Below are 19026 nucleotides of genomic sequence, written 5' to 3'. Positions count from 1 at the left end.
CTGTAACTTGCTGCACATTTTCACTGGCAATTTTTACACTTGCAGAGCACTTGAAGCACAAGTTCTAGTTGATGCTTTTCCAATTTGTAGCAAATTTGCTTGGCAAGCCTCTTGCAAGAGCAAATTTACAGTGGTGAGTCTACAAGAGCTCTGCAAATCTACAGCATGGAAATTGAGCCACAGTGACCCCAGTGGTGGGATGACTATTGCACAACGTAACTGAACCAGAACTTGCAGCAAACTTTCAGAATGTCTGCACAGAAAGTTGATCTGGAGTCATGGCAAGTCTTAACAATAGTTTAGCAAGTCATTTTCAAACTTGCAGCACAATTGCTTGCTATCTGGGTAAGCAAAGTTGAATCTTTCCGAGGGTATGTGCACATTCTGCACCCCCATTTGTCATTGACCTGGCTTGGTGATCGGCCACTAGAGCACCTAGTCCTAAATCCTAGACAGGCAAGTGTTAAGTGTTCTAGAGTATATATGGAAGTAACTGGTATTTCTTGGGTGAGAGAAGAGAAAGGCGGGGAATAAATGGTTACTTTGTCAAATGGGGGCGAAATACAGTTACCCTTTAAAGTAGACCTCAACACTTCTTCAGCTGAGAAACATAAATGCTCTCCTGAATACAGATGATCTCCCATTGTGTCGTTTATGGAGATTTCAACCTCCTTCCAGAGTAAATCAGAATCAGTTAAGGTGTTACAGCAACAGACACAATGAAACAAGATAGGTGTCTCTGGTTACGGCACCTCTGGGGCTCAAATACTTTAACAGTGAACAAGCCAATGGAACGTTGTTGCAGCACATGAGAAGAGAAAATTAATACAGCCCGGGGACATCTGTCATCCAACGTCTCACATGTCCAATTACTCTGTGTTAAAAGACCTCCGCCACCAAATTCATCTTGAAGTAACGGAGCAATTAGAAGCATAGTTTAAAGACGTACCTCCACAGCGAGCTCTCCGTGATGCTGCCCAAGTTGTAATCGTAGAGCTTTGTCAGGATTAGTATCACCTGCAGGCAACAAGGAGAGAGAGAGGAAAAATCTCAGCAATGTCTGAAACAATTACCATCTGTTAACTGCAAAATGGAGATGACCCGCTGGGGATGTTAGAGTTTGCTTAATGGGCGCGCAATACAAATGAAGAGAACGGAACAGGCTGTGACGTTGATGGAGGGGGACTGAGACAGTTTGTAAGAGGCGGAATCATTTGTTCCAAAGGTGAATGACAATGGTATACAGGAAAGATATTTGGCACAGTCCACTACACACTAAGCTTTACAGCGTGTAGAAGGGAAGAGAGAGAGGAATGTAGAAAGATAAGAGAAAGAAAGAAGGAAAGAGAAGAAAGAGGACAGGGAGGTTAGAGAAAGGAAGTAGGAAGTAGGAATGAGAGGAGAGAAAAATGGTAAAGAAGGAAGGGGAGAGTGAAGAGTAACAGGGAGTAGAGATGATGGGAAGGGAGGAAACAAAAGGCAGGAAAAAGAGAATGAGAGGAAATCATTAGAGAAGATATGAGAAGAGGTGACTGGAACAGAGTAGAGGAGAGGAGCCGAAAGTGAAAAAGGCAGTAGAGGCATAGGGAGAAAACAGATAGAGAGATGAGGAGGAGAGGAGAAGGGTGAAGAGTGTCAGAGAAAAGAGGAGAGGGGACAGGAAGGGAGAAGAGGAAAGGGAAGAGGGGGGAAGAAGAAAGGGAAGAGGGGTGGAGAGGAATGGGGAGAAGAGAGCAAGAGAAGGGGGCATCACAGAAGAGATGAGAGGAGGGGGGGAAGAGGGGAGGAAAGGAAAGTTAAGAGGGGAGTATAAGAATGGGGAGAGGAGAGTGGAAGGGAAAAGGGGAAAGGGAAGAGGGGACATGAAGGGAGGTGAGAAGTCGAAGTGGGGAACACAGCAAAACGCAAAGGGGAAGGGAGAAAGGAGAGGAGAGGAAGAAGAAAAGGGAAAATACAAATAAATGCAGTATCTACAAATATACAAAGTACTATATTGAAAAGAACAAAGGTACACACATATTGAATAAAAATTACTTTCAAATATATGTTGCAAAGAAGAAGAAAAAAGCCCAGAATGTGTACAAAACTCTTTAATTTACATTTTAATAGTGAAAGTTTGAGCAAGCACCCCAAGGTACCTTTGTTAACCACAAAAGACTCTTTTGTGTGGTCCCCTCTGATATTTGTTTAACTTTGGTAGTAAAGTCAGTGGGCCAGATTCTGGTAGATTGTGCGTTGGCGTAGCATAAGCCATTTACACTACGCCACCGCAACTTACTGGAGCAAGTGCCGTATTCCTCAAGCACTTGCTCCGTAATTTGCGGCGTAAATGGCCCGGCGTATCCCCGCGTAATTCAAAGGGGGCGGCTTGTATTTAAATTAAGCGCGCCCCCGCGTTGATTGAACTGCGCCTGCGCCGGGCTGAAAAAAAGCCCAGTGCGCATGCTCCAGCTCACGACGGAAAACGTCAATGACGCCGACGTGTGCGTCATTGACGTAAAGTCGTATTCAAGAACGACTTAGGAAAACTACGTACCCGACGGAAAAAAGACGACACGGACCCGACGCCATACTTAACATGGCATACGGCGGACTGGCGTAAGGTTACCCCTCATATAGCAGGGGTAACCTTACGCCTACGGAAACGGCGTAAGCGACGACTACGCGACACAAATTTGTTCAGGAATCGGCGTATCAGGCTCATTTGCATAGTCAAATGAGACCTGAACGTAAACGCCACCTAGCGGCATTACATTTAAGATCCGACAGTGTAAGTCACTTACACCTGTCGGATCTTGGCCGTATCTATGCCAAAATGATTCTAGGAATCACTCGCATAGATACCCAGGTCAAAAAACAGAGATACGACGGTGTTTCCTGAGCTACACCTTCGTAACTCTTCTGAGAATCTGGCCCAGTGACTTTTTCTATCTTTAGGGTAAATGTCCATCATGTTTCACCTTGAGTTAAGCTTTAAAGTAGAACTGTAGCTTATTACAGACATTCAAATAGTTGTATATTCATAAGACACAATAAATAAGCTTTTTAAAAAGCAGCTCTGATTAATCATCGGCCTGTGACCCAGCAGCTCAGCTTCCCTTACTTTCCCTCCAAGCAATGACCCTTCAACTCCGATCCACCTCCCAATTTAGACTCACGCAACTCACTCTGCTCCCCTCTCCTAGCAATGAAATGTAAACAAAAAGAGGCATGTACAAAGAGAGGAAAGCAGTGTTGAGACCCCATGTAAACAACTTCAGTGCTTCTCTTGTGAAATTTGCAAATTAATTACTCCACAGTGGCTGCAGCTACAGAGGTGAGTAATGGCTTGTTTTAAAGTGTATTGGTTGGTTGCTTGGAATTGCTTGTAAATAAAATGTTGAATGCCCTTCACCTGGCTACAAATCAGCTTTATGTTTTTGATGCATGAGAAATGTCAGAAGGCTCTCGACCTATCGTGTCTCCTAGTCTAGGTCTTGCAAAACATATAAATTGTAGCGCTAAATGTTAACCCAAATATGTGCATAAACTATATATCTTATACAAATAAAAATGTACCATGGGTATGAAAATGAAAATCACCATGGGCCAAATTCTCAAAAGAGATACGCAGGCGGAACTGCTGTTCAGCCTGCGTATCTCTGTGCCTAACTTTGGAAACGATCCTCAAAAGGCTTTTTCCAAAGTTAGGCAGAAGATCTGACATGTGTAAGACACTTACACTGTCAGATCTTAGGATGCAGTACCGCATCCGCCGCTGGGGGCATTTGAAATGAAATCATTGAAATGCAGCTTTGAGTATGCAAATGAGGACTTAAGCAGATCCACAACGCTTTTCATCAGCTTTTAAGCATTGTGATTTCTGCGTAAGTTCCGATTTGCTTGCGCAAAACTAGGGCTGGTTTTACAATGTGGAAAGTTAGTCACACCATGTAAAAGCCCATTCAAGCGACGGCATTTGGTATGCATTCCTGAGGGAGAACTCCACGGCAATTTGTAAAATCAAAACCGGCATGGGTTCCCCCCCCAGGAGCATACCAGGCCCTTAGGTCTGGTATGGGTTGTAAGGAGACCCCCCCTACGCCGAAAAATCGACATAGGGGGTCCCCCTACAATCCATACCAGACCCGTATCCAAAGCACGCCACCCGGCCGGTCAGGAATGGGAGTGGGGACGAGCGAGCGCCCCCCCCCCCTCCTGAGCCGTGCCAGGCCGCATGCCCTCAACATGGGGGGGTTGGGTGCTCTGGGGCAGGGGGGCGCACTGCGGGCCCCCCCACCCCAGAGCACCCTGTCCCCATGTTGATGAGGACAGGACCTCTTCCCGACAACCCTGGCCGTTGGTTGTCGGGGTCTGCGGGAGGGGGGCTTATCGGAATCTGGGAGTCCCCTCAAATAAGGGGGCCCCCAGATACCGGCCCCCCACCCTAAGTGAATGGATATGGGGTACATCGTACCCCTACCCATTCACCTGGAGGCAAAGTGATAGTTATTAAACACACAACACAAGGGTTTTTTAAATCATTTATTAGTCTGCTCCAGAGGCCCCCCCTGTCTTCTTTAGCTCTAATACCAGGGGGGGCTTCTTCTTCCACTCTCCGGGGGTCTTCTCCGCTCTCTGGGGGGGGTTTCTTCTTCCGCTCTCCGGGGGTCTTCTCCGCTCTCCGGTGGTCTTCTCCGCTCTCCGGGGGTCTTCTTCTATCTTCGCCGCTCTCCACTGTTGACTCGGCGCACCCCGGTTCTTCTCCAGCTGTCCGGTGCCTTCTCCTTCAGCGCTGGCTGCCTGCTATCTTCGTGTGTTAGCTCAATTACTAGCAGGCAGCCAGCGCGGTCTTCTGTGACGTCATGTTCTTCTCTTCTGTTCTTCTCCCTTCTTCCGATGTTGACTCGACGCCTCTTCTCACTGCAATGATAGAAGCGCGCCTTGCATCCCATTTATATAGGCCTCACCGTCCCATCATGCTCCGGTAGGTACCCACGTGGTGGGTGCACGTGGGTAGGCACCCACCACATGGGTACCTACCGGAGCATGATGGGACAGTGAGGCCTATATAAATGGGATGCAAGGCGCGCTTCCATCATTGCAGTGAGAAGAGGCGTCGAGTCAACATCGGAAGAAGGGAGAAGAACAGAAGAGAAGAACATGACGTCACAGAAGACCGCGCTGGCTGCCTGCTAGTAATTGAGCTAACACACGAAGATAGCAGGCAGCCAGCGCTGAAGGAGAAGGCACCGGACAACTGGAGAAGAACCGGGGTGCGCCGAGTCAACAGCGGAGAGCGGCGAAGATAGAAGAAGACCCCCGGAGAGCGGAGAAGACCCCCGGAGAGTGGAAGAAAAAGCCCCCCCTGGTATTAGAGCTAAAGAAGACAGGGGGGGCCTCCGGAGCAGACTAATAAATGATTTTAAAAACCCTTGTGTTGTGTGTTTAATAACTATCACTTTGCCTCCAGGTGAATGGGTAGGGGTACGATGTACCCCATATCCATTCACTTAGGGTGGGGGGCCGGTATCTGGGGGCCCCCTTATTTGAGGGGACTCCCAGATTCCGATAAGCACCCCGCCCGCAGACCCCGACAACCAACGGCCAGGGTTGTCGGGAAGAGGTCCTGTCCTCATCAACATGGGGACAGGGTGCTCTGGGGTGGGGGGGCCCGCAGTGCGCCCCCCTGCCCCAGAGCACCCAACCCCCCCATGTTGAGGGCATGCGGCCTGGCACGGCTCAGGAGGGGGGGGGGCGCTCGCTCGTCCCCACTCCCATTCCTGACCGGCCGGGTAGCGTGCTTTGGATACGGGTCTGGTATGGATTGTAGGGGGACCCCCTACGTCGATTTTTCGGCGTAGGGGGGGGTCTCCCTACAACCCATACCAGACCTAAGGGCCTGGTATGCCCCTGGGGGGGGAACCCATGCCGGTTTTTTATTTGAAAATTGGCATGGAGTTCTCCCTCAGGAATGCATGCCGAACGACGCTGTCATTGTTTATTTATTTTTCCCGGCGCATAGTTTTTTTTCACCCGTCGCAACTTTATTGTCCCGTCGCAATCCACAAAGCCCGGCGTAAATTACGTTCGCGCGCTGCACGTCGGGAAAATTACATCACACGCATGCGCAGTACGGCCGGCGCGGGAGCGCGCCTCATTTAAATTGTAAACGCCCCCCGGAGAGGAGGACCGCCTTGCGACGGAGGCACTTAAGTTACACGGCGTGTAATTTCTAGGTAAGTGCTTTGAAGATCGGGCACTTAGGTAGAAATTTAACGCCTGTGTAACTTAACTGCTGAAAGTTAAGTTAGGCAGCTTTTTTGAGAATTTGGCCCCATGTGAATAGTGTACAATCAAAATTACTAATAAATGCAAAAACATATATGGGTGAGAAAACCATAAATGTCCAATGGGTGGAAAAGACCTATGCAAACATTTGAAGTTTGAAAAACGTGAAATTCCAATAGGTGAATGGTCCTATGTAGACAGAAAAGCCAAACGGTGTTTACACAATCTGGACGTGACACACATTTGTGAAGAAGCCGCCACCAAATAAACAGAGGCTTACCAGAAATGTTGAACCCTAAAGAGCGTATGCTCAGAGGGTCAACAAGGCTTGATATAATCACTGGATGTTACCACTGTGAGACCAGATCTTCAGTACTAATGAACGAATGACTTCAAACACACCAATCTAATGGAGCAGATGCCCGAGCTTGGAGGTGGTGACCCACAGACGGTCAAACAGTGAACCGGATGATGTTGAAACAAGTAAAAAAGAAGATGCACATAGTGTGATACTGTAGGCAATGAGTGTTTAATTGTAGATGGAAACACTTACATGGATGTAGAAAAACAGCACTTGATCAAATATGCACGGCAACAGTGGGGTCACCCAACGCGTTTTGCAATATGTTGCATCGTCTGGGGTATATGTTTTTGATGCCTGAGAAATGTCAGAAGGCTCTGGACCTATCGTGTCTCCTAGTCTAGGTCTTGGCCTTCCAAACACGTAGATGCATACATTACACACATTCTATCAGCCTTTTTTTCTTCTCAGAACACTCAGCTGGACAAAGACACTTTACTGAAAGACATTTCACGTTAAAGACACCTTGTGCTGTCTGCTGCTTCAAAGAATGCCATCATTATTCAAAAAATCTGAGAATGACACTGATTATGCCTTGCCTACTATTCAGGTGAGCAGAATGAAAAATACGACATGTGGTGACAAGCATAAAGAGACCATAGAAAAGCTATCTATAGGAAATACTTATGGAAAGAAACGAGTTCCTTTTTTTCTACAAAGAATGTTTCCAGATCATGAAAGGCAACCAGCTATCATAAAACAGAAACACAGCTAAAATTCTATTATATATACATCATAAAAATAACTGTTCTAGATACAATACCTGCTAACCTGTCTGCATTATTGTTTTTCAGCTAAAGATGAGTTTGGAGAACACCTGACTTCATCTCTAATGGTAAGCAGCATTCACCAAATACCCATGACCTTTTGTTATTGGTCATAGTACAGTGTTATCTATATGGGCCTAGAATTATCGCTCTCACTCCAGCATGCATGGCGATATGTAATATGTGTAGTACAAGAGAGACATTTCTGTACATAGGCTCCACGACTAATGTGTTTACGTTCATATACTGTATGCATGTTTGTGGGAGCGGAACAGGCTGGGCAGGCTAAAAATAATGTTTCTTTGTGTAGCGCCCCCTTGCTTTCAGCATGGGCACTACGCCTAAAGTTAGTGGGGAATGGGAGAGTTACCTTGCTCTCATTCAGTGTTTACTTAAATTTGGGGACTTCTGTCGTTCCAGAAAGTCCACTGGGTCAGTCTGCGGACAGGGGGTGCAATGCCACCTTTGGCCGGCAGTTGGCGCCAGAGGGGTTCTGGCAGAGCAATTCTTCCCCAGCAGCCAATTCGAGGAGTTTATGCCTCGCAAGGCATGCTGGGGGAGGATATATCTGGGACAGGGGTCATGTGTTCGAGAGTCTTTGCGGGGTCCCCGTTCCAGATGCGGTACCCACCTTCAGGGTACACGCATCCAAGGACCCCGCTGGCGCGGCCCACCTGGCCAGAGCTCACCTCTGCATCGAACCTCATCCTGATGAGAGAAGGGATATCAGCGTTTCACTGGGTTCCAAGGCCTGTTGACAGAATCAACAGGGATCAGGTGTCCGGACCACTGACAGGTATGCTTGCTGTCATCCGGGGACTCTTTATAGAAAAGTCTATTGGGAGGATTCTCTTTTCCTTATTCACACAAGTCTTTTATTGAAATTTGCCCGTGGCAGGGGCCCCAGAGTCGGGTCTGTGAGAGAGACCTGTTCCTCCCAGTATTATCCAGAAGTGGCGCTCCGGCTGCCAGGTCTATCATAGGGGTCTATCCGGGGGCACTTTACCCACTCCAAGCAGAGTGGTGACGTGTAGCAAAGTTGGTTCTATACAGAGCAGTGTTGATTGCTCCCTTCTATATCCAGGCCTGATACCGCATGGTTCTTTTTCTTTCTTTATCAACCTTGACCTTCCCAATGTGTGTTGATGTTGGCCGTGTTTGGCCTGGGCAATAAAGCATTGAAAACTCTGTATTGAATGTCTGGACCTCCACTCACTGCTGCTATTTTCACAGTTACACCCCTAGACACTGCCAGGTTAATTTGGTAGGCCGGTCCCAAATCAAACAGCGGCTCCTTTGGGGGTAGTGCTACATTTGGTACTGGTTTAGGTGCTTGCAACTGTAACTTAAATCACATAGAGGCAAAACTTACACTATGTGATATAATTTATTTTATCTCTTTACCCCTGATGTCTCTGCCCTCTGTTAAAGTTAATGGAGCGCACATTGTGCTGCATTACCTTCCCCCTGGTCACAGCAGCCAGGGAAAAAAACTCCTAAAATCAGAAGCAAAGATATAATCAATGCTTCTGTTCTTTTTTTTCAGCTCAGTGAGATCAGGGAATAGATGTTTACTGGTCTCCCTCCCCTCCACCTGGCAACACATGCCATGCAGGTCCTGGACTGCAGGTGGGACAGCAAAGAAAATCCAGCTTCTTCTTTCAGATGTTTATAGGCATAGCCCTACACCGACCAAAGGTGAATCCAATCCCCAACTTTCAATAAATATTTTTATTTGACAACTGATGTTGTTTGCAATAATGCCTCTCCTGTAGTTTGGTCATGTGACACTGCTGGACTCACAGATTTGTATTATTTTCATGTATTTGATGGTGGAACATAAATGCATGCATAGGGGTGCCACATGTGAGCTGCCCCAAGCGCATATTGTCACACTCACTTCTCCTTCATTCCAACGCCAGGTTCCTTCTCCAGTGTACGGCCACTGTCACCTCCAGGCTCTATGCAGAGCATCTGTATCATGGTCAGTTAGGAGACACCTCTCCTTGTTGGCACTGGCTTTTAATGGCAAAGCTGCTCTGCGATTAAGCAGCACATCACTTTACACCTAAGTTGAGCCCCCTGCTGCAGGATTTTTAGTGACCCCAGCACAAGTGTGCCTCCACCACCCCAATGTTTTCAGTGACTCCAGTGCTCCTGTACCTCTATAACCCCTGAGAATTCCTGTGACCCCCGTGCAGTCCAGTGACCCCTGAGAACTCCAGCTACCAAAGTGTTTCTGGTGACCTCAGTGCTCCTGTGCCTCTGTGGTCCCGAAAATCTTCACTCACAGTCTCTTTAGTGCTCCTATAATCCCTGTCCACTCCAGTAATCCCAGTGTCTCTCCGATGACAACAGCACTCCTGTGCATCTGTGACTTCAGAGAACTTCAGTGATCCCAGTGTCTTCAGTGACTACAGAGCTTGTGTGCCTCTGTGACCCCTAAAGGTTAAAGTGACCCCAGTGCCCCTGTGACCTCTGAGCACCCGAGTGACCCCAGTGTCACCAGTGGCCCTAGCGCTCCTATGCCTTTGTGACCCATGAACACTCCAGTGATCCCAGTGTGTCCAGTGACCTTAGCGCTCCTTTGCCTTTGTGATCCCTAAAGCCTTAAGTGATACCATTGTCTACAGTGGCCCTGGTCCTCCAGTGCCTCTGTGACCCATGAACACTCTCCAGTGATCCCAGTGTTTCCAGTGACCCTAGCCCAACTGTGCCTCTGTGACCCATGAGCACTCCAGTGATACCAGTGACTCCAGCTCTCCTGTGCCTTTGTGATTCCTGAATCCTTCAGTGATCCCAGTGTTGCCTGTGCCCAGGGGCGGACTGACCATTGGGACTCTCGGGCACTGCCCAAGGGTCCCATGCCACTAGGGGGCCCCATCAGGAATGCCAGGCTCAATAAAACCAGGTACAGTATGTAAAAATCTGTGTTTTTTTTTACATCTGTCCCTGATATGTCCGAAACCGACATGCTTTTGATGTGAAAATTCTGAGATTTTAGCTGCCTGGCCTCTGCACTGCCTCCAGGTGTGGTGGCCATCTGTAAGCTTGGAGGCCCCATAATCTTCTATTGCCCGGGGGCCCCATGAGTTGTCAGTCCACCCCTGTCTGTGCCTCAATGACCTGTGAACACTCCAGTGATCCCAATGTCTCCAGTGACCTTCCAGTGTCTCCAGTGACCTTAGCGCTCCTGTGCCTCTATGAACCATGAACACTCCAGTGATCCCAGTGTTTCCAGTAACCCTTAGAACTCCTGTGTCTCTGACTCTGTGACTGATGAACACTCCAGTAATCCCAATGTCTCCAGTGGCCCTAGCCCTCCTTTGCCTCTGTGACCTGTGAACACTCCAGTGACCCCAGTAACTCCAGCATCCTCAGCACACATGTGCCTTCTGTGACTCTGAGACACCTGAACAATCCAGTGATCCCAGTGTCTCCAGTGACCTTAGCGCTCCAGTGCCTCAGTGACCAATGAACACTCCAGTGACCCCAGTAACTCCAGCATCCTCAGCACACATGTGCCTTCTATGACTCTGTGACACCTGAGCACTACATTGACCCCAGTGTCTCCAGTAAACATCCAGTAAACATCCAGTAAACATCCAGTAAGCACAACATTGACCCCAGTCGCTCCTGTGCCTTTCAGTGACTCTGTGACCCCTGTGTGCTCCTGTGTCTCCAGTGACCCCTGAAAATCCTGTGTCACCCTGTGATTTCAGCAACCCCACAGCATCCAACTTCTGTACCCACCTGCGTGCCCCTGTAAAATCAGTGTACTCACAAAGCCTCAAGTATTCTCCTGTATGTCCTAGACTCCGGTCTCTATCAGTGCATACAGGCCCTTGTCCATGAAACATATACAGCACATGATGAAATCCTCTAGAACTAGTGCAGTATGTTCAGTGGACAACCCACCATGTATGAAGCTTGTGCAATCTACAAAAAATGACTCCAAGGACAAACCTCCAAAGACACAGGGCTGTCTCTGAAAGAGGGACAGTTGGGAACCATAAAAAATAGTTCCACCTTAGTTTACTTTTATGCATCATAACATTATTGTCACTGTAAAATTTAGAGCAAGCACTGAAACCTGGCCAGGATAATCAAACAGTTTGATGTATGTCTTGTGTACTCAGGTTCTCTGCAGCGTGGCAGGGGTGCCAAGAATACATAATAAACTAAATTTGGCACAGGGAATGCTGAAAAGCTTCATCCTCACCCTACATATAAAGATTTGTTTTATCCAATATGAACGATGCCTACAGTTTCTCATTTTATTTTTTGAAACAAGGTCTCTGATCAGAGAGTGGAACGTGTTGTACAGCTGGCCAAAGCAGCATAGCGTTATGATTTGTATATCTCCACCCCATTGTACTAAAATGAGCAATACAATTATTTTGGGAGGATTTGTGATAAAAGATAAGATTTGCAAAAACCTTAAATAGAGTTTAGTGTAACTAACATAACAACATAATGCATATATCATCCTTTTTGGACAAAAAGGGTTTTCCTTTGGTTTTATTTTCTTGCAAAATTATCTTATTTGTGAGAGCAATCAATAGACAAAAAAATTATAAATGTAAAAAAAAAAAAAAAAAACATTTTTAGCTACTATGATCAGTGTTAGTTTAAAGAAGCAGTTCATAGAGTCCCCGACTAGGAATGACTCTCTGCTGGACCCGGTAATCTTAAACCACGCAGAGCTTATTACTAATGTTAATATAAAAGAACATCTGGGTAGCAGTGACCATAACATGATTCCCTTTTATGTTGGCTGTAAACAACAAGAACATACTGGAAAGATAAAAAAAAAAACTTTAAGAGAGCAAATTTTCCAAGAATGAGGGCTTCTCTCCAAGACTCAGGCTGGCTTCACACAGGCAAAGCGATTAGTTCCGCCTGTCAGTTTTTCAAGTGGACCTGATCAGACCAGCCATTGCTCTCTATGGAGAGATGGATGTCAGCAGACATGTGATCCGATCCTGTCTGCCAAAAACAAACGGATGAGGGATCCTTTCCTCTTCCGTCCGGCTGATCAGATCAGATCAGATGACAGTTGGATGTAAATGGAGAGGCGGTCTGTTTCCATCAAGCAAGAGGAAAAAAACGGTGCCTTCTGAGCGTATTAAATAAAGTATTTATTAAAAAGTTTTCAAAGGACATAGGAGATACACTCACAAAGGAGTTAGAAAGTAGGGCTTATCTGTATGGTAGTTCATCCGCTCTAGCCCGGGTACTGCTGATGCTGCTCGTGCCTCGATGTTGACAGATGGGGTCACCATAGCTCCTTGCCTCTGTCGGCAGCGGCGGGGGAACCAGATGCTCTCAGTTGATGAAGAAGGAGGACGGTGTACCTGAGAGCGCAGCCGTGGATAACGTCACTTCAGGCTTGATAGAGCCTGATGAAGAAGCACACATGCTTCGAACGCGTGCACCTCCCCGCTGACTTCATACCCGGAAGTGACGTTATCCACAGCTGTGCTCTCTGGAACACCGTCCTCCTTCTCCATCAACTGAGAGCATCTGGTTCCCCCGCCGCTGCCGACAGAGGCAAGGAGCTACGGTGACCCTGTCTGTTAACATCGAGGCACGAGCAGCATCAGCAGTATACCCGGGATAGAGCGGATGAACTACCATACAGATAAACCCTACTTTTTAGCTCCTTTGTGAGTGTATCTCCTACAGTATGTCCTTTGAAAACTTTTTAATAAATACTTTATTTACTACGCTCAGAAGGCGCTGCTTTTTTCCTCTTGCTATATTCCAGATTCACCTTCATCTGCAAGCTGGCAGCCACCTTTGCGGAAGTTTAGCCTTAATATGGACACACTATAATGGACCAATATTTACAATTTCCCCAGAATATCCATTTTGTTTACCTTTGCCCTTATAGTAGTAGTTTTACAACCATATTCAGAGTGCGCTCAATTAACCCCTTGTTTTTTGGTCTGTTTCCATCTGACAGCCCCATAGAGAACAGCGGGGCTGTGTCCTTGTCTGCTCCACTATGCATATGTCATCCACCTGCTCAGCGGGGATCGACAGAGAGATGAACACAGAACAGAAATGGGAATTCTTAAAAAAAAAATGTATGCAAACTCACTGCAAAGTATATTTCCATGGGCAATAAGTTTAAAAGGCTAAAATTTAAATCTATGTGGCTCACAGCCAAAGCTGAAAAAAGCTATAAATAAGAAAAAAGCTTTTTTAAAAAATTGAAAAATGAAGGAACACTATAATTGTTTATGTAGCGCTCACCCCCGAAGGAGCCGCTGGTTGATTTTGGGATCGGCCTGATAAGTTACACTGGCGGTGTCTAGGGGTGTAGTTGTGAGAAGTAGTGAGCGAATGTCCAGACATCCAATAAAGAGTTTTCAATGCTTTATTGTCTAGGCCAAACACGGCCAACATCAACATGAATTTGGGAAGGTCAAGGTTGATGAAGGAAAGAAAAGAGAACCTCGCGGTATCAGGCCTGGATACTGGATGGAGCTGTCGGTACTGCTCTGTTTAGTACCAATTTCTATAACTCGTCGCCACTCTGCTTGGAGTGGGTAAAGTGCCACCGGACAGACCCCTATGATAGGCCTGGCAGCCGAAGCGTCACTCTGAACTGGCTGGGAGGAACAGGTCTCTCTTACAGACCTGGCTCTAGGGCCTCTACCACAAACCAATTTCAATAAAGGACTTAGTTGAATAAAGAGAGCGAATCCTCCCAGTGGACTTTTCTTATGTAGGGCCCCGGATGACAGCAATCATACCTGTCAGTGGTCCGGACACCCGATCCCCAGACTGGGATTTTCTCAACAGGTCCAGGAACCAAGTGAAGCACTGGGGTCCCCTTTTTCCTCCGGATGAGGCTTGATGCAGTTTACAGCTTTGGCCAGGTGGGCCGCGTCGGCGGGGTCCATGGATGCGCGTACCCTGAAGGTGGGTACCGCACCTGGAACAGGGACCCCGCAAAGATTTTCTAATACATGACATCCGTCACAGATATACTCTCCCCCAGCATGCCCTGCGAGGTAAAAACTCCTCCAAATTGGCTGCTGGGCAACACTCGCTCTGCCAGAACCCCTCTGGTGAAAACTGCCGGCCAGGGGTGGTATTGCACCCCTTGACCATAGACTGACCCAGTGGATTTTTCTGGGATGACAGAAGTCCCAAATTTAGTCAAACACCGAATGGGAGCAAAGTAACTCTCCCATTCCCCACTAACTTTAGCGTAGCGCCCATGCTGAAAGCAAGGGGGCGCTACATTTAAATGTTACAAAGATAATGACAGAATATGTAAAAAGGAACCCAAAGACGCAAAAATTCAAAACGAACGACGGATTGCAAAAGATAGTAGGACAAACCCCCAAAAATTATTAAAATACTGTATATTAATAGTAAAAAGCTCAGGTCTGAGCATGTAGGCCCTTTACAAAATAATCTAGAGTGGGTGACTGGGGACAAAGAGAAGGCTAATTTATTAAATACTTTCTTCAGCTCTGTATATACAATGGAGCATGGGGGAGCTCATGTCCATAATGGGGAAGGTATAGTCACAGCCCCAAATGATACACACTTGCTCAAAAATGATATGGTCCTGAAATATTTAGACAGAATAAATGTGAATAAAGCACCTGGACCAGATGACATCCACCCACAGATCCTGAAAGAATTGAGCTCTGTCTTTTCAAAGCCATTGTTTCAAATTTTTAGGGACTTGTTAATGATTGGAATAGTACTGGTGCAGGTCCAATGTGGTGCCCAAATTTCAAAGGGAACAAAGTCTTTAACAAGTAACTATAGACCTGTTAGTTTAACTTCTATAGTCGGGAAGATACCAGAGGGTTTAATAAAAGACCACATGGATGAGTTCTTGAATGAATGAATGACTTGTATAGCGCAACGCATGCGAACTGAATCGCCTATGGGCGCTTTTTCCAGCCAGTATCTGCTTGGCTGGTGCGGTAATTTTTACCCCGTAGGATCATGACACGCTAGGGACACACAGTCATACACACATGTGTTCTTGCTGGAAAAAATATTTTAAGTAACAGACAGCGTGGATTCATGAAAGACAGAAGTTGTCAGACAAACTTGATTTCCTTTTATGAAGAGCTAAGTAAAACCTTGGACAGAGGCGTGGCTGTGGACGTGGTATACTTGGATTTTGCAAAAGTGTTTGACACAGTTCCGCACACACGGCTAATCTGTAATGCCGCGTACACACGGTCAGAATTTCCGACAACAATTGTTCAATGTGAGCATCGGACATTTGCTGTTGGAATTTCTGACAGCTGGTTCTCAATTTTTCCGACAACAAAAGTTCTTGTCGGAAATTCCAATCGTGTGTAGCCAATTTCCGACGCACAAAAATCCATGCATGCTCGGAATAAAGCAGAAGAGCCGTGCTGCCTATTGAACTTAATTTTTCTTGGCTTGCCGTACGTGTTGTACATCAGTGTTCTTGACGTTCGGAATTTCCGACAACATTTGTGTGACCGTGTGTATGCAAACTTTCAGGCCTTGTACACACGGTCGGACCAAACCGATGAGAATGGTCCGACGGACCGTTTTCATCGGTTCACCGCTGAAGTGGCCTGATGGTCTGATATGTGTACACACCATCGTTCCAAAAACCGATCGGGTCCGAACGCGGTGACGTCAAACACACGACGTGCTGAATAAAACGAAGTTCAATGCTTTCAATCATGCGTCGACTTGATTCTGAGCATGCGCGGGTTTTGAACCAATGCTTTCTGTACTAACCATCGGTTTGGACCGATCGGGCAGCGGTCCATCGGTTCGATTTTGAAGCATGTTTTAAAATTTTTGACCGAAGGAAAACAGACCGATGGGCTATACACACGGTCGGTTTGGACCGATGAAACTGAACCTCGGTCCATTCTCATCAGTTTTGTCCGACCGTGTGTACAAGGCCTTATAGTTTATCTTTAATGCTGGAGATGGCTAAACTTTTCTCAAGGTCTCAGCCTGTAAAAGTGAATGAAGGTGGTTAAGATCTGTGAGTCCTGCAATATAATGCTCAGCTAGAAAAAAAAAAGCTTCTTGCTTGTGTGGCTGCCCGTGGAAAACATGTGTTAGTGGAATTTTAAATATTACAGTACTGGCAGGTCTAAGCATCAATATTACAATTATTCTAATATGTTGTCGGTGCATGTGAGCCAAGAAAGGTATTGCTCAGCCCACCGGAATATGGAGCCGACTAAACCCACAATCTCATTCTGCAAACGAGACTCCCTGGCAAGATCAAACACACTGATCTGTGTACAGGATGATCTTCTGTGATCCAAGAACTGGATAGTATTCTGTAGGTGCTCCAGATCCATCAACCTGGAGAGGCGGCGTTGAACAGTATGCTCAATGCTCGCCTGAGAATGCCGTGTGAGGCTCCTGCCAGGCGGTGGGCGATTAGCAGCTTGGGCTTATTGGGCTGGCATGCTCGCCTGAGTTCAGGTTTTTGATCTTGACACAAATTGAGTTGTGAAGGTGATGTACTGTATTTATAGACAGAGACCCATTGCATCGCCTGAGAGTCTTCAACGTTTAATCCAACCAAAAACAAATGGTGTTTGTACAGCCTAGAAAGAGTAGAAGGTAAATTTTGTTTTGTTTTTTGTTTGTTTTTTAAAAGATGATGGATGTGCACGCCTGATAGACGATCCATTCTGAAATCTGCCAAAACCCTCAGCCGCCTGACGAGTCGCGTCCCATTCTATGCAATAGAACCGTTCTAATAGGAGCGACGCAAGTCGCTCCGACTTAGAAATAAGTTCTTGTACGACTTCGGGGGCGGCTCGGGGCGATTTGTATTGACTTCTATACAGAAGTCATTTTGCTAATCGCTTCTGAAGTCGTCTTCAGAACGACTTGCAGAGTCGCCCCCGAAGTCGTGCCGCCGCAGTGTGAACCGGCTCTTAGAGAGATTTCACCAGATAGGAAGTGAACAAAATTCTCCAACAGTATCACCATTTTACTTTAATTATTTATTTTTAATTTGAGGAGGGGAAGGCTACAATAGAACATTATACATATAAAACCATATATTTATTTACATTAGAACAGCACCACATCTACTTTCCTATTTACAATAGAACATGTTTGTATTGTTTTGCGTTCCTGTTGCAGATTTTAGCTCACTTTAAGTCTGTGAGACCATTGTCACCAGGACAGGAAGTAAAAAAAAATTGATGGGACTTCTTTACCCACTTCAGCTCCAGTAGTTCTACCAGGGTGATGCCCACAGCTGCAGGCATCACTCATGTACCATTTTTTTAGATTCAAAGAGCATAGTAAACATTTTTGAATTGCCGACAAAAGTGTTGTAGTGCCAGAAATTTAAATGTATTTTTTTTTTTTTTTATAAATGTCAGTTTTGCTGCAGCAGGTTCCATACATTGTACAGATGCACCACTTTACAGGCATACTAGGGGGACTCCCCAGGCACTATATTTAAATTAATTTTTGATTTTTTGTTTCACTTTAACCTCCCTGGCGGTATCCCCAAGTGTGACTCGGGGTGGTTTTTCCATGCCAGGATCGGTAGTCACGCTCGGGGTAGATGTGCAGAGCGTGCAGCGGCGCGGCTTACCTGCTCGCAGCATCCACAGACAAGTTACTCACCTTGTCACTGGATCCAGCGATGCCACCCCGCTGTGTGAGCGGGTCCTCGCTCGATTCACAGTGTCCCCGTGTGCCGCCGATCTCCGTTCCCTTCGGCGTTACGACGCACGGGGGCGGAGAACGGTGCCAAATTCAAAAAAGTAAACAAACACATTACATACAGTATACTGTAATCTTATAGATTACAGTACTGTATGTAAAAAATACACACCCCCCTTGTCCCTAGTGGTTTGTCCAGTGTCCTACATGTACTTTTGTATAATAAAAACTGTTCTTTCTGCCTGAAAACTGTAGATTGTCCAAAAGTGTCCCTTTATGTCAAAAATGGTTTTAGAGCAGCTAGAAAACAGCGATAATAAATTATAATCACTTGCAGAATTGTGCGATAGCGATTTGTGGGGAAATTCATCATAAAAAAATAAAAGTAATGACAGCGACAATTCTGCAACTGAGCAAATTTCAGTGATTTTGAGTTGATTACATTATTGAATAATTTTTATTATAATTATATTATTATTTGTTATAATTTTTTTTAATTATTTATTATATTATAATTTATATTTTGTTTTTTAAAAAAAAATCATACCCGGGATGCCTACTACACTCTTGTTTGGTCAGATTAAAATGAGTTATTCCTAAGAATTGCAGGCCTACAGTATAAAACGCCAAATTTCCTTGCAAAATAATTGTACCGCTTTTGGTACGTAATTCCAGACAGAATCATACTGCCAGGGAGGTTAAGCATAATTAAAATCACTTCTCCTGTAAAAACGATATAAAAAAAAAAAGAATTTGCATTGATACATGTCCCCCCAGGGCAGTAGCCAAGACCCCTGTGCCCTTTTTATGGGCAATAACTTTCATATAAGCTTTCAAAATTGGGACCTTTGAGTCCCGTAGACTTCAATAGGGTTCGGGTCCAAACTTTTGTGATGTTCGAATTCTGGCACAAACCGATCTAAAGGGTGTTAGGCCCAATATTTGGGGATTCTA

At 46.0% G+C, this 19026-nt stretch overlaps 1 protein-coding gene across 5 annotated transcripts in view; it reads right to left on the bottom strand.

The window, feature by feature from the left end:
* Positions 1-19026, bottom strand: part of SORCS1 (sortilin related VPS10 domain containing receptor 1) — an 834705-nt gene that overhangs the window by 588333 nt on the left and 227346 nt on the right. For all 5 annotated transcript variants that reach the window (XM_040361653.1, XM_040361650.1, XM_040361655.1 and 2 more), the window contains exon 2: positions 950-1017. In XM_040361653.1, coding sequence (XP_040217587.1) covers positions 950-1017 — 68 coding nt within the window. The remainder of the gene's footprint in view (positions 1-949; positions 1018-19026) is intronic.

Source organism: Rana temporaria, chromosome 8 (assembly GCF_905171775.1).
Source record: "Rana temporaria chromosome 8, aRanTem1.1, whole genome shotgun sequence".
NCBI lineage: Eukaryota > Metazoa > Chordata > Amphibia > Anura > Ranidae > Rana > Rana temporaria.
This window is presented reverse-complemented; position numbering and strand designations above follow the sequence as displayed.